Raw genomic sequence first — 15,739 nt, 5'->3', positions numbered from 1 at the left:
GAGATTATCAGAGTTGTCGTTATCTTCAAGCAGTAAACATGTATTTGTATTCACGCCAAGGGCTGTTGAGCTAAAAGAAATTGTGAATGTCAATGCTAATTTGAAATTTGTGTTTATGTCTTTTATCTTATCTAGCACTTAGCTCTACTGTCAGGCCAGCCTTCAGCACGAATAACGCATGTATCCTCCGAATCTCGTTTATTCCAATAGCTCTTTCTTTCCGGTACTTTTGTGTAACAAGCTGCCACAATAAATCTTTAAAACCTTGAAGTATCATACTGTACTCGTTAATTAATATCTGACCGTTGAGAGATGGTTATTAGAGATAGAGCTAGTTATGTCATTATGTATTTCTTTTTTTTCCCCCTTTTGATGGTGACAATTCCGGAAAGCAGAAAGTCTACATTGTTTGCCCAGAGGAGTAAATGTAAAGCGCACGATCGTTTCTATGACAACTAAACAAATCCCACGCCATCTTTGACGCAAGTTCAAAAGCGAAGTTCTCGACCATTCGTAGACCAGTCGTTGCCCTCACAGCATAGGTTCACTCGTGTATTGATGATTTGATGAAAACATTGCCGTAAAAGCCCGCCTAGACTTCTGATCACCTGTTTGCTGTCTGCAGGTGATTTCTTGTAGCTGCAACAAGTTAGGTTATATACATATATATTCATTGGAGGACATTGGTAAGTAATGTTACTCACTTAATTTATATACATGTTCCTCGTTTGCATCTCCCGTTACTGCTCAGAATTGGAATATCAAAATGAAAATTTTAAGAAGCTTTCATTAGCTCAACGTATTTAACAAAAAGCCAAAAGAAAGTAGCGTAAGGCGGGAAAAAAGAAAAATATTAAAATATTAAAATGGTCCCCTCCCTTTTTCGTCCCCGGTCTCTTCATTACACTAAACGACCGATTTTTTTTAAAGTGCAATACCTTCTAAACTAGTAGCTGCAACCCGCTCAGTTCTTAAAAGGCACTTGTGAAACTGTCCAGACCTGTGGAGAAGGTTCGCAATGACATTTCGATCGTCAACATCGCTGGTGAAAATCGCATTCTTCATCTCCGTCTTCGCCTTTGTTATAACTGCCGTCGGCGTCTTCACGCCCAACTGGATGGTTATTTCCAAGATCGACTATCGCATGGGTCTCGTCTATGTGTGCACGTCCACCGGATGTTCATCTGGTGGCAGTGGGAGTACATCGGGTAAGCGCGTGTCTCATTGTCAGTGTTTTTTTTTAAATTTCTATTTTAGCTTTAGTTGGTTTTATATTTTAATTTTGGTGATGGAATAATCTTCAATAGCTTGAAATGTTTCCTGTGTTTTTGACAGCATTTCTATTGTGCTCAAGTAGATTTACTGTATTGTGCTTGTACGTTATGTCTGTTTATCTTATTTCGTTTTGTGAGTCTGTCTTTTCCTCTTCAGTGGACCATAGTGCATAGTCCACATGTTCTGACCGACGGGTTTATTGTTGGACCCAGAAAGAAAGACTGAACGAATGAGGCAGAGAATGCAAGCGCTGTTGTGCTGCATTTTATTAACTCAATTTCTTATTCATAACTTTTGTTATGTTTGCTGTTACTACCCAGCTGTCTTAAAACAATTAACTCAGTTGCTAATATTAATTTCTATGTATGATGAACATGACCTCCAGCCTTCTGTGAAAACACTGTGATCCCTATCTCTCACCACTTAAGGCTGACACCATTTTTTAGGGCTGCCCCCTATTTGTGTCTCCTTTATGGTCTTGTCGCTGTGTACGAGCACACGTAGCGAAATAAGTCCAACAGAGAAGTCTCAAAATGACAAAGCTTTGGTTGCTTTTTTCTCAGCAATTCCAGACTGGTATATGGCGATGCTGGTCATGGAACTCTTTGGAATCTTGTTCGCCGCCGCATCCTTAATTTTCATCACCTTGTACATCTTCTGTGCTGCTACTTCCGGTAAAAAGTGGACCAGGATGGTTACTCTGTGCCTGACTTATGGTGCAGGTTAGCAAAGCACACATCAAACTTGTCTTGCATTTTTTTGGTAATAAAGCCATCTGCTGCTGTATTTTATTTTATTTATTTACACCTCCTTCAACTTTTAACCAGCTATTTCCTTATTTTGTATATTTTTTGCTGAATTGTGTTGGTTATTGTATAAGAAATGTATAGCAATGATTAACAAGCGTGTTGTCTGAACTTTGCTCCATCCTAGTTGATCGTTATACCCCTCATGTCAGACTCACGAGGTTACTTCAGAACCTCGACCTGGTGAGAAAAATAATTAAACCTTTGATTTGTAATTATATTATTGCTTTGCTACTAAGTCTTTGTATTGATCAGGCTTGTCTTCAGCTTAGTTTTAAAAGATTAGGTTTGCCTCTTATGATAATTGCCTGATCAAGGTATGGTTTTACACAGAAACCTGGCTGCTTTCAGCTAAGTTAAACTCAGTCCAGTAGAGCAAACAAACTGTAGTATAAAGTCCATAAAAAAGGAAACTCACAGATATGTGATAAATTGATGAGTTAGGACATGGATATACAGACGGACGGATGGACGTACAGACTGACAAAGCTAGAAATTTATGGCAACAGTGCTCTGTAAATTTAACCATGTAAACATCAAATAAAATGTCATTTAAGATATTTTAAAATGACGAAAGATCAATAATTTTTAGTGTTATCTCTAGCTGCCTTGGTAGATTAACAAACACATTAATGACTTTTTGTCGGCATTTGTCTACACATTTCTACACACGGTGGCTAATTTGTTAACCCAGTGATTTCTCCTGTCAGGTGTCTGAGAGCCATGTCAACGGTAATTACTGCACTGAGGACGCAAATGCAATTATAACTGTGCTGTTCGTTGTTTGTCCCCATTGGCGTCTCCTCTAGGAACATTTGTTCTAATTGTTGCTGTGTTTGTGAAGGCTTTCGGAACAAACAAGATTTCCATGACAACGCTAAAACTCCTTCTTACGCGAGGCATTTATGAATGTCATTGTGTGCAGGTCAATGGATGCTACAAGTTGTGCTTGTCACACATAACGCTTTGTATGAATAGAAACTATCCAGACTACTTCTACTTGTTTTCAAATTAGTACTCGTACAATTACATTACCAGCTGTGTAATCATCTTAAATTCTTAAAGGCATGGTGGGTGCAATTTTTCCCCTAATAGTTAGGTAAAGCTTAATGCAAGATCCTACTTCTTAAAATCTCTCCCCCAGCTATTATCTTCGAGATTCAAACATACAGACATCCCCATGCACTGAAGAGGTCAAACTCGTGACGTCCCGTTTGTACATTTACCACCTGTATGGTCTCAGCTTTGCCATTAGATGATACCATAGTGTTGACAGTAAGATTCCTGGTGTCCTACGAGTGTGGCCATCTTGTTTCGTTAGTTCTATATTCTCTGTCTGAGACATGAGTAGTTACCTAGATTTGTGGAAACAGTGTATTGCGCTGAGCCGTTACCCAATCCTTTTTTTTTTTGAAAAAAAAAATGCGCTCTACTAGACCTTTAACGTCTATCGGACAAATGTTGATTACAGCTTTCCTTATAAGTTTACCCAATCCAGTTGAAACTAGCTGTTACTGACACAAAACGTGACAGCGACATCCATAATATCCAGCGACAAAAAACATTTAGATGCCATAAATCAGCTTTGTAGTAAATCTGCGCACAACTTTAATGCCGGTATCTCTTGGAAGGCGCAACACGATGTAGAACACTATGATTATTTTCACAGCACAATTTTATTCGACTTGTTTGTCTGCAGCGTCCAACAATGTTTCTTGCTTTCTCTGTCTCTCTGCTTATTATAAAAGAAGTCTCACTACATGATGTATTAAAAAAGGCCAAAATTGCACTGTATGTTATTTCAGCATTCCTCCTGTTGATCGGCGTGATTATCTGCGCGGCCAAGAAGAACGAAGTGGCGATTCCACTGTTCCCGCATCCAGACCTCGGCTGGTCCTTCGCTCTGACAGTGGTGGCCGGTCTGTTGTATCTAGGCATCGGGGTGATGCTTCTCATGGATGTCTTTCTGTAGTCTGGTTCCTTCTCAGTCTTCTACCCACGACTGAGCCAAGGCACAACTGTACGCTAGCGATAAGAATCGTTTTGAGAATAAAATAGTGACTTGTTCTTTAATAACCACTGAGCTCTTTCTTATGTAAATAGGTCTACACGAAAATGTGTGTGTATATGGCATCTGAATGTGCACAAAATAGTAAAAATACAGAGAGTATAGCGGTGCATTTTCAGATAGATACGTTTACTATTCATCAGTCTAGTAAAAACTGTACTACGTGACACGCACAAGATGGTGGTGGGGGAGGTGGTCAAAGTTCGAAGAGACAGAAATAAATAACCTACCTTTCTTCCCCTTCTCCCTTTTGATTGTTACTCAAACTGCCGTGTAAGTTCAGCAGAAAACACATACATACATATGAGTACACCAGACAATACCCTAGAAATTATCACTCAATGGATTTACAATTTTCAAGCCTACATACTCTCCTTGTTTTGTGGATGTCAGGCATGTAACACTACATTTTGCTTAGGCAAACTGCAAACCAGACAAGTAGTCACTGTGCGCCTGTGTGCTTCACTCTTCAGGAGAACAAACGTCAATTAAAAGATAAGTTGGGTAGGCAATTAAAAGACGTAGGATGCACAAAGCCTCGATCTGAGGCTATACCATCTATATCAATCGAAGTTTTCACTTTTTGAGACAGTTTGGTCAAAATCTAGTACAAATCAAGCATTTCATTAAATAACATCTGTAACATTTTATTGAGAAGATTTCCAGCGTTTGTTGCCACAATAGTCAAAGTAAAAAAAAATGTGACTTCATGACACCAGTTTTTGTCAGATATGTTAAGAAGTGTGATTTATGTAAGTTATGTAAGTGGTTCACCTTGCCCAGAGGACAGCACGTGGAAGGCGGAGTCCTAATCCTTAGCAAAAGTTTTTTTCTTTTCACTGTCCCTAAAAAATCGCAGCTGGGGTGGGGCTGGGTAAGGTTTCCAGTCGCTGCATGGCCTGAGCTATTTTCAAAACAATGCCTTCGTCTCCACATCAAATGCTCCAACCATACAGTTACAGATCTTTCGATAAATAGGATTTGTAGCCTAAAACCCGGTGCTGGCGACTTGAGTTTGGGCCGCTGGTCGATGATCCAAGCAGATCCTTCTGAGCCTGTGTAAAGCGATGCACATGAACAACACATTTTTCTCCCATACACATACATAATCACAAAGCTGGCCTCTCAAGCGTGTCTCCTGTAACATTTCATCAACAGCGTCGTCTGCTACGACAGACGTGAAACCCTATCTACACAGAGAAAATTCCCCGAATACAATCTTGGTCGCTAAACACATGTCATTATTACACAAATAAAAATTGCCCATGACATAAACTCAACACATAAGTCTCCCCCCGCTCCACATACACCTATACAGAGATCTCTCAGCTACAGTCGCTCACGCACCCAGCATACCTGCGCACTGATCAGCTATTGGCCTGCAAAAAGGCGACAGGAAAAGTTCTATTTACTCATCCAATTCGGCTCGTGATGCGTTACTGAACCATACAAGAAAAAAAAAAACTACAAAATTAAATTTAACAGTTGAGAAACAAATGAAGCTTTTAGCTTCAAATTAGTACAGCTTGCAAAGAGATGTGGATAGTGGACTATTTTCGTTTGATATCGCTGCTCGAGTTCACGTCAAATTTAAATAAAAATAACATGAAAAAGCTAAACACATACAACTCACGCTTTATTATTGTTTTTGGTTAAAAAAAATATCACGATAATGTCTGCTAGTCCATTCAGCAACAATAGAAGATCCATAGTTTCTACGCATGAGCATATCCTCGCTTCAGCGTCGACGAGACCTTCAACACAATTATCGTCCAAGTCTTTCCTGGATTTCCCGCTCTTCTTACGTCATCCCCCCCGCCTCCATATTTTACGTCACTACCAGTGACGACAGTCCTCCCAAGGAGCAGGCCACACGCGACAAACAGTATCGTGAGCAGTTTAATATTTTTTTAAAAAATGCTTCTCTTTTGTTGCATGACTTATTTGTCTTGTTGCTGAGCTAGACAAACATTTTATTTATTTAGCGTATGTGTAGAATCTTGACGATTTCATTGCTTTCATTAATTTTCACCAGCATTTTAACTGAACGGTTTTAAGGTACAGATCTTGGACATGGGCAGCACAGATATTTTCATATTTTAAAGGGATTCTAAAGGCAAAATAAAACTGCTTAGAATCGCGTAAAGAGTAGGATACATTTGAATCTCGTCTATTTATATGTGTGTTCATGTGGAAAACGTTGAAGGTTTTTAGCAGAATGTTGTGTTTAATAAGAGAAATGACACGGGACTCTTTTTTTGCTTCCACGAAGTCTCGTTCTCCGTCACGTGACCCTATGACGTGTGGTTTCCATAGTGAGAACCATGCCTCGAGAATGTCTGCACCCGATTGCCACGAAAAGATGGGAAAAGATTCAAAATTTTCTTTTCATCAGTTTCCGAAAGACAGAGCCTTACAAGCCTTACACACAGAGTGCGTCATACGAATAAACAACGACGTCAAATCTTCGCAATGACACTTCCTGTCAGAGAATGACGTCACAATAAGACTCTGACATCACACTAAGACTCGTCTGCTTGACCATCTCGGGAAGCTATCGTGGTTACTCGGCGGAAGGACACAAGGGTCGATTTCACTGGACTTTTTTCAATTTTTATAAACATCGGCAACCGAAATAGTGCTAATAAGGGTAATTAAGTGAGAAACGAATCATTTATTTCTCCTGTTTTGCTCTCGTGCTCAGTAATTGTAACTAAATATATTTTTGAAACGTTTGACCGTCGCCACAGCCTATCACAAGCCTTTAGAATCCCTTTAAATTTAAATATCATGACTTTGACAAACCAAAACAAAAACAAAAAAAGTCAAGATTTGTCTTTCCTTCTTAGACTTCTTCAGTTCGGAACATGGTGATTGCAAAGGTCTCCCAGTCATAGCTCATCAGACGAGGAAGACACTTGCATGAAATTTCCATTGGGGTGAACAGTCAGTGATTTGGGCCTTGCTCTATCAGTTGCCAAGCAATCAGATCATTGCCAGCTTTCACCTTCATCTCTCTTAAAACACTCACTTTTGGAGGTAAGTATAGTCAGTATTCTAGTTTTATTTAGTTACTGAATTTTTTTTTTTAATTCATGTTGGCTCGCAAGGTAGAATGTACCTAATTGATTACATTTGTTAGTAGCGTATATAATTTGTTTTGCTTGTGTATATTGCATAGTAGTACATTTCCTAGAATTTGTGTCACCATCTTATATAATTTGCTTTGCCTCATATAAATGTATTGCAGTGGTGTACATGTCTCTTGCATTTGTCTTTAATGTATAACTTTCTTTATCCAGTGTTATCTATTACCCAGTGTGGACACCATTCCTGCATTTGTGTGTCACCATAATTTGCTGATCATGTGAATAGACTGATCCTCTTTTTTCAGCATCCGCCAGAAGTGTGTAGGTGTAAATGCTATCACTCTATATAGAGTGGTGACTTACGATGTTATGGATGTGTGTATAATTTTAGATGTATATATATATGTAAGAATCCATGTTTGCTACTCACTGTAACCATGACTAAAAAATGCTCTGTCCTCTGGTGTCAAGCACTAGTCATTTGCCAAGGACTGGCAAACATCATTGATGATTTGGAAATTTGTCTGGAATTTTATAAACAGGTTGAACTATGTATAGCTAAGTTTGTGTGTTATTTTTATTCGATCGCTTCTTTTCCAAGAAGAAACAGATGGCACGGACTTCATGCCCTTAATCTTCTATATTTCCCCATTCTTTCTCTCTCTTGCTCTCTCGCTTTTAATTGTTTTTGTGTTCTTCTGTGTATGTGTGCGAGCGCTCCATTATTTGTTTTTTCATAAATGTCTTTGTGGTTTTCTTGATTTTCTCTCTCATTTTTTTTTTCTCGAATACAGATTGCTGCATGGGTGTAAATGAAGACTACTCATTTAACCCAAGTTTTCTTTCGTCGCATCAGGCATTTGTGCTTCCCTTTTGATCACAAAAAGTGACAATGAACTAGCAGAGCTTAAGAGTATGCTATAAGAAGTGAAGCGTGTATAGTGGCCAGTCTGGGAGAGAGGGGACTATTGCCACCAGATGGCGCTCTTCAAGACAGGATCTGTTTGTCGTAGCCGTTCGAGCTTGATGCGGACCGTGTTCTTCGCAGCATTCCTCAGCATTTTGTACATCAACAGCAACTACCTGCGAGCTCACTGGTCGTCGAGGAGCAGTGGCATGGGCCCAGAATCGTACTCGGAGGATCTGCCTGCGGACTTCAGGAGTAGGCCACCACATCAGGGCGCCCGCACCTGCCGACCCCGCTCCAACTTCGTCTTCATCAAGTGCATGAAATGCGCGACGGAGACGATGGCATCCGTGCTGAGGCGCTACACCTATCAGAGAAACCTGTCGGCTGTACTTCCGGTGAAGTGGCGCCTGTACTTGGGTTGGCCGTACCCCATGACGTCAGACGACTTCCGGCCGTCGCGGCGCGGGTACAACACCCTTATCGACCACGCCATCTACAACAGCAGTAGCATGCGCGCCCTCATGCCCCCGGACACAGTCTTCATCACCATGATTCGGGAGCCCTTCAAGCATTTCGTGTCCGTCCTCAACTACTTCGACGTCTTCAGCATCAGCAACACCAGGGTGCAACAGGGCATTGCCGCCGTGCGAGACTACCTCCGCCATATCGAGGAGTATGATGCTGTGTACAAAAGCGCGCAAGCCGCGCCCGACCGCATTTGCATCCCCGACGACTTCTCCATCACCAAGAACTTGCTGTCGCACTGTCTGGGCATGCCCACTGGCTTCCCTCTCGGCATGGCCAACATCACCGGCAACTCCGAGGCAGTTGAGCAGTACATCCAGGACCTGGACGCGGAGTTCTCCCTCGTCATGATTATGGAGTACTTTGACGAGTCGCTGGTCCTCCTGCGCCGCCTGATGTGCTGGGACACCAAAGACATTCTCTACCACACAGCCAACGTCGGCTCGTACCAGAAGAACTTCACCGTCGCGGACCTCTCGTCGGAGGAGGCGTCCGTCCACCGGAACTGGTGCCAGGTGGACATACGTCTGTACGAGCACTTCAACAGAAGTTTCTGGAAGAAAATCCGGCAGCAAGGAGCGGACTTTGTGCAAGAGGTTGTGTACTTCAAGCAGGTGTTGCAAGCCGTTAAGTCTTTCTGCGACAAGAAAGCCTCTCCCATTGAGTTTCCTGAGTCCCGCTGGTCTCCTGCCTTTCATGTCTCGGCCGAGGAGTGCCGCCAGATTTTTTGCGACCCGCATGACTTATTGGTCAGTTTAAAGCGGCGATATGAGAAGACTGAGGGTCAAGTTCGGTTGAATCAGACTAGCAGCCATTTCACTCAGCGAAAATATTTTCCTTTGTGTTGAAGGCTGCAAACTCGTTGGTAATGTCTGGCTTAGGTGAATCGCGATCACTTGAAAAAGGACTTAAATGGTTTGTCGACCTTGCCGGATTAAAACTTGCCAGAATTTTGCTAGCAGCTACATAACCACTCAGGTCACACACTTCTGATTAAAGTATCACATTTGGTAGCTTGCAGATCGCATGTCTTGAGCTTGTGCAAGTAAGGTGGCGGGTGAAAGCACATTTTCCTGTTCATATTTTTATAACTTGCTTATTGAGTTTCCTTGGCTACATTGCGACATATGTTTTTCAAGATCACGATGTAAGCACCAAACATGAATTATGAAAAACGATGAATGTGCCGGTGAATTAACCTTAAAGCCGTTCATAACAAGATCAATATGAACGAACTTCTGGAGGTTATTTGAAAACGTTGCCACACTGTGTCCAGCGTTGGTCCATTCGTAAGGGTTAAGAACGGCCTTAACTGTATTTGATTGAAACTTTGTGGTTTGGTTGGCTGTGGCTTGCGTTTCCCGTTTCCCGTTTCCCGACAACTCCTTTAAAGGTATGATGTCGGCAAACAGTATGAGGATTAGTACTTTATTTATTTTAGGTTGAAGCCAAGGGCCTTGGTACTGCTAGTCTCCCAGCGTTCGGTTTCGCCCAGAACCTGTGGGAAGGATCATAAGCTTTAAAACCGTCAGGAAATCTCCCATAGTTAACCTAGTTTACCCTCAGCTATTGAAGGGAGAAGGAAATGTCTAAAACGCCTGTGGTGTCACACCAAAACTTTTGATAAATAAATAGTATGCAAGTCCCCGCGATATAACTTATGTGATCTGATACACAGCACCTCAGGTTACACACAGTGTCCGACCAGTCAGACCTTCAAGAATGTAGGAGCTCGGGCATAAAATGCAGCGAAGTATCAAATGGAATATCTCGCCAACGTTCCAGATTTGTAATTTGGTGTAAACGCTTTACACTGGTTTTTTTTTCTGGTTATTTTTGATAACGATGTTATTTCCGTGATGTAACAGATCTCTTGGAAACTTTCTTCTCCGTGTTTCGTTTCTCTTCCAGTTTTCTTTCTTTCTACGACCTTTGACTTGAACAACAGGTTTCGGTTCGTTAATGTCGGGCTCTTTCCGTGGTAAACTGTGCGGAAGTGAATCCTGTAGGCTTTTCTCTTATTCCTTTCCTTTTTGTCCTCCACCAGTCTTCATCTTGCTAGGACCTTTGAGCTGACCAACAGCTTCACGGGTTCCGATCGTCAAAGACGTTCTTATGGTCTTCCCTTTTCTGACGACGGCCGACGCTTCTCGTTCTGGACAGTGAGGTCACATGGGCTCCAACAAGCCAGACACTTGATAGCCATAAAGCTTGAGAGACCTACGTGGATAGGTCACCACCTCCTCCACTCTAGAGTGGTATATTTGCATCAGCTACATATATAAGAGCAAGTTTTCTTTGGGTGTTCTGAAAGTAGTTACTCTGACTTTACCCTTTCCTTCCCCCTCTCTCTGTCTCGCGCTCTGTGTGTGTGTGATGGGTGGGAGGGTTAGGGGTATGAGATTTTCATTAATTCTCCATTTTGTGTTTTATGCATGGGGAGAATTTGTGACCGATAGCCATAATGCAGCTTATTGAGTATTTTATATACTAGCTTTTGTCCTCTGTAAACTGTAGACTTTTTCTTTTTCATCTTCAACCATGGTCAGTGGACCGTCCAATGCAGTCTTTGAATTTCTAAACGCGTCGTAAGATGCAGCCCCACAAAGTCGTATTTATAACACTATGTACAGAAAGGTTTGTAAAAAGCTTGAAATAGATACTTACCCCAGGTTTAAATACTTATTCACATAAAATCCTACTTCATATTTTTTGGTTTTGAAATTTCATTTTAAAGTTCGCAACAAGTAATTCTTACAGTACAAATATTTTTAGTTGGAATAATAGTAAAATATGCAAATAATTCTCAGGAGAAAAACTAGCAAAATTTGAGCTTACCTTATTTAAATGTTTTGACAGCTTATAGTTAAAACCTGTCAGTTTTACATTATAAAACATTTATACATAGAACCTTCTCACACATCCTTTTTCTGAGGGGAGCTTCCCCCACAAGTAACATGTAAGCATTTCTGCATAAAACGCTTCGACGATTATTTGATGAAAATATTTCCATAAAAGCCCACCTAGATTTCTGATCACCTGTTTGCTTCTGCAGGTGATTTCGTTACGCTTGTAGCTGCAACAAGTTAGCTTATATACATACATATATATTCATTGGAGGACATTGGTAAGTAATGTTATTCACTTAATTTATATACATGTTCCTCGTTTGCATCTCCCGTTACTGCTGAGAATTGGAATATCAAAATGAAAATTTCAAGAAGCTAAGTTAAACTCAGTGGAGCAAACTCAGCGGAGCAAACAAACTGTAGTATTAAGTCTATAAAAAAAGGAAAACTCACATATATGTGATAAATTGATGAGTTAGGACATGGATATACAGACGGACGGATAGACGTACAGACGGACAAAGCTAGAAATTTAGGGCAGCAAAGGGGCGTTAAGAACTTTATCGTTCCGGATAAAGCTCTTGCAGTAGCAGCGCGGCCATTCTCACAACATACTGTCATGTCACGTGTGCGTGTGTGTCTGCTGTAAAAGAGAATGACAATACTAAGTTTTAAAAGAGCTTTCATTGGCATAGGAAGATGCTCAGCTTTTTGAAGGGAGGAGGGGAATTCCATGCTGACAGTAATCGGCATTCGCATTCTTGCCCCCTCCATATCTTTTTCTGAAGGAGTGGCTGCCTCCCTTGTTCCCCTGGTTCCTATACCACTAGCCTTAGCTTATCTGCATTACTAAATCTGATTTATTATTATTTTAAAGTACGGGTGGTGTGTTTCTCCAGCACCGCATCACATTAAACAAACCTCAAAGCAAATGTCGCACTGAGGCCGCTGTGGCAATGAATCAAGGAAAGTGGTTCACCTTGCCCGAAGGACAGCACGTGGAAGGCGGAGTCCTAATCCTAGCTAGAAAATTTTTTTCTTCTCACTTTCGCCAATAAATCGTGGCTGGGGTGGGGCTGGGTAAGGTTTCAAGTCGCTGCATGGCCTTGGCTATTTTCAAAACGATGCCTTCTTCTCCACATCAAATGCTCCAACCATACAGCTACAGATTTTTCGATAAGCAGAAATTGTAGCCTAAAACGTGGGGCAATTCCTGAACCCAGGTAGCAGGAGAAGGGGGGTATTTGTACACAAGCCGTTGGTGAAGTATACATAAGGATTGCTTCCCTTTATATGGGCGTTGACAGCGGTGAACAAGAGCAGACACGAGATTGTGCTACTTGCTCATTTTCATTTCTCAAAAAGAAAATACATTATTGTGTAGTCGATCTTTGTCTATTTTTAAGCTCTGAAGCACATTCTTTTTAGGTGGGACCGAATAATATCAATCAAATCGAAACAATGTGACAAGTGAAGATGTTTGAAACTATACGTCATAGTCTGCTGCTGCACGTATGGTGGCCGATTTATAACTACATGTCATCACAAGCGGTTTAAAAATCTTCTTTGCGACGGCAATTATCTTAAAACGACAAAAATAAACAGACAAGAAGGACCTGGATCCCAGTATCGTGTCATCTGTCATCGTTGATGATCCAACTATCACACAAGTGCGCAGGTCATAACCCCTGCCCCCGGAGATTGTACTTCCGGTGCAGGTCGGCGACACAAACAAAGCTACAAGCAGCGGCCGTGACGTATGGTCGTCTGTACCGCACCTTTTAATTCACGATTAGATGATGGATTGAATGCAGGCACGATAAAATTGTTCAGAACGATAATGATTTTTATGGTAAAGTATTCTGTAATCATGGTGACAGGTGCATCGGCCCAGTACGCTCACACTGATCATAAATCGATGTAAGCAGTCGACACCAGCCCAGGTCTCAGGTACTGTGACATGTCATTTGTGAGAAGTCTGTGTTTCTGTTATGTGTGTCGCTTGTAATAAGGTAATGTGAATTTTTTTGGGGTTTTTTTTTATTTCTTAAACAAGCCAGTTGACATAGGTTTGATTAAATGTTACAGTTACCTTGCCGTGGTTCACGTTTTTCACAGTCCACTACATTTCAGTCCTATACATACAGTGCGGGTTAAAGGCTACAAGGCTATTCCTAATTTAATTAGTAGTTAATGGAGAATCATTTATGGTTGTGTCATAAAAATAAAAAGTAAGAGGGATCAACTAAATGCAGTTAGTGTCAGTAAGGCAGTATTGGAGGTCTATGAACCCTGTCAACAGTTTTGCTTCACATGTGGCTTTGAATACTACCACGTAGAGCAGGCGACTATGTTGGCCCTTATACATCAGCTTATTAAACTGTCCATTGGTTATTCTTTAATTGATTTCTTTTCCATTTTACTATGTTTGTTGTTGTATCAAAAGCTAAAAATTTCCTGGTTTTAATAATTCTCATAAAAGAATAAAACAAAACAAAAAAAAATCCAGCCATTTAATGGTTAATTTGTAAATTACTCATCACCATGTAATTCTTAATAACTTTCACCCATTATTGACAAAGCGTATAATCTAGTTTTTGCCTAATATTAATGCTTCGATAATTTCTATAAGTTACAAACTACAATCTAATAAAATTAAAAATGACAAGAACTTATTTTTCAATCAAATTTTCTTCCATGCTTTTCTAGTCATATATGTACAAATGATCGATGCACCAGCAAAACTAAAAACAGAAGTACAGTTTCAAATTTAAATTAGAACTACAGTAACTTGTAGTTGTACGTGAATACATAATTTTGCATAGTAAGTGAAAGAATTGTTTTCTGTAGTGCTTGGGACATTATATATCATAAAAGACCCCAGCACTCCAGATAAATAATGACATGTTACAGATTATGACTTTGATATTAGTGTGGTACAGATAGAGTCCACAGATTTTAAAATCAGTTCTGTACTTTGGATTTAAATGAATATGTGAGGTATTAAACAATCTCACTTTCTTTTTTTCTCTGTGTAGACCTTTAATTCTTTCATAAAAAATACATTTATGTGCCTTGACCTGTTTACAGCACTTACCCTATGATTTTTCTTTTCTGTCCATCTAAGCATTTTTTTTTTCTTTTTCTTCAAGGCTGAGTTGATTCAGCAGACTATGAATGAAAGAGGAGATGTTGAGGAATATCAAAAAAAGCTTGTGAGGATTTTCCAGTCCTGTGACCATGGCAACAAAGGTTACCTAATACAAGCAGAATTCAAATATCTTTGTTCTCAGCTGCATCTGCAACATCACAATGAACATCTTTTCAGTGTAATTTGTGGCAGCATTGAATCTTCCTCTGCAAAGGTCTTTACAAATATTTTCATTTTGGTGGGGTTAACAATTTTTAAGAGGGGTTTAAGATTAAAAGAAAACATGGTCTGTTCTGGTGTTTAAACATTTGTTTCAGCAAATTGTTTACTGATAAACCAAACTGGTGTCATTTCATAAAATAAATGTTGACAGAGTAAATAGGCAAGAAGCCATAGAAAGGGCAATATACCTGGAAATTTGCAAATGCATCTGCATGTGCATTGACAAATGTGTGTCAGTGTGCAAGTATATTTCCCACTCGGCACCAGTATGCTATTAGCACTGTAGTCTTAGGCATCCCATGAACTTTTTCAGGTCATTAGGGAGTGAGGTGTTAGAGACCTCACTTTTCTCAGGGCCTGATGGAAGAGGATAGCTGATTTTTTAAGAGTGCTGGCATCCAATCTGAGGCATGTCAGTTCAATACCTGTATAGTGTAGCTCACTTTCTATAGTTGACCCAGCTGGCGGGCTTGCTACCTGACTCCCAAGAGTGTTGGGGAAGGTAAGGCTGTTAAGGAGAGGAAATGGACACTGCCCTCATGTTAAGTTTGCCTTGAGAAAAGTGAGATCTTTTTAACACTTCACTCCCTAATGAGCTGAAAAAGTCTTGGGACAGCCTTTACCTTTATCTTAGGTGGTCAGTGTGATGGACATGATGTAACCATGCTCACTATGGCATAAGTAGTCTTAGACAGTAATCTGAGGTGCAGTGCATTGAAGACTGCAGAGCTTCTTCTTGCAGACTGATAATGTAGCAGTTGTTTGCTTCATCTGATCTAGTTTTGTACTTGTCCTCAAAACTCATTGCTGTATATCTAAGGGAGGGAACAATTGGGAGCAGGGT

At 40.5% G+C, this 15,739-nt stretch overlaps 2 protein-coding genes across 3 annotated transcripts; both read left to right on the top strand.

Annotated features, from left to right (window-relative positions):
* The first annotated feature begins 997 nt into the window (after window positions 1–997).
* Window positions 998–4,133, top strand: LOC112571015. The gene is made up of 3 exons (XM_025249791.1): window positions 998–1,208; window positions 1,839–1,997; window positions 3,887–4,133. Exons 1-3 carry the CDS (start codon window positions 1,019–1,021, stop codon window positions 4,051–4,053), a joined length of 516 nt encoding a protein of 171 aa, XP_025105576.1. The 5' UTR covers window positions 998–1,018; the 3' UTR covers window positions 4,054–4,133.
* A 1,819-nt stretch (window positions 4,134–5,952) lies between these two features.
* LOC112570142 (galactosylceramide sulfotransferase-like) lies at window positions 5,953–9,693 on the top strand. 2 transcript variants are annotated; one of them, XM_025248424.1, is made up of 3 exons: window positions 5,953–6,039; window positions 6,999–7,188; window positions 8,095–9,693. In XM_025248424.1, the coding sequence occupies exon 3, from the start codon at window positions 8,217–8,219 to the stop codon at window positions 9,519–9,521; it is 1,305 nt and encodes a 434-aa protein (XP_025104209.1). In that variant the 5' UTR covers window positions 5,953–6,039; window positions 6,999–7,188; window positions 8,095–8,216; the 3' UTR covers window positions 9,522–9,693. The 2 variants fall into 2 exon arrangements, with proteins under 2 accessions (XP_025104209.1, XP_025104208.1); XM_025248423.1 differs by having other exon boundaries at window positions 8,033–9,693.
* The last annotated feature ends 6,046 nt before the right edge of the window (window positions 9,694–15,739 follow it).

Source organism: Pomacea canaliculata, linkage group LG8, assembly GCF_003073045.1.
Source record: "Pomacea canaliculata isolate SZHN2017 linkage group LG8, ASM307304v1, whole genome shotgun sequence".
NCBI classification, from domain to species: domain Eukaryota; kingdom Metazoa; phylum Mollusca; class Gastropoda; order Architaenioglossa; family Ampullariidae; genus Pomacea; species Pomacea canaliculata.
The sequence above is the reverse complement of the archived record's forward strand: the minus strand, read 5'-3'. Positions and strand labels throughout refer to the sequence as shown.

Coding starts and splice junctions, on each gene's coding strand:
- LOC112570142 (XM_025248424.1), top strand. CDS start 8,217: ATGGCGCTCTTCAAGACAGGATCTGTTTGTCGTAGCCGTTCGAGCTTG.
- LOC112571015 (XM_025249791.1), top strand. CDS start 1,019: ATGACATTTCGATCGTCAACATCGCTGGTGAAAATCGCATTCTTCATC. Junction 1,209..1,838: donor TGGCAGTGGGAGTACATCGG/GTAAGCGCGTGT, acceptor CTTTTTTCTCAG/CAATTCCAGACTGGTATATG. Junction 1,998..3,886: donor GTGCCTGACTTATGGTGCAG/GTTAGCAAAGCA, acceptor ATGTTATTTCAG/CATTCCTCCTGTTGATCGGC.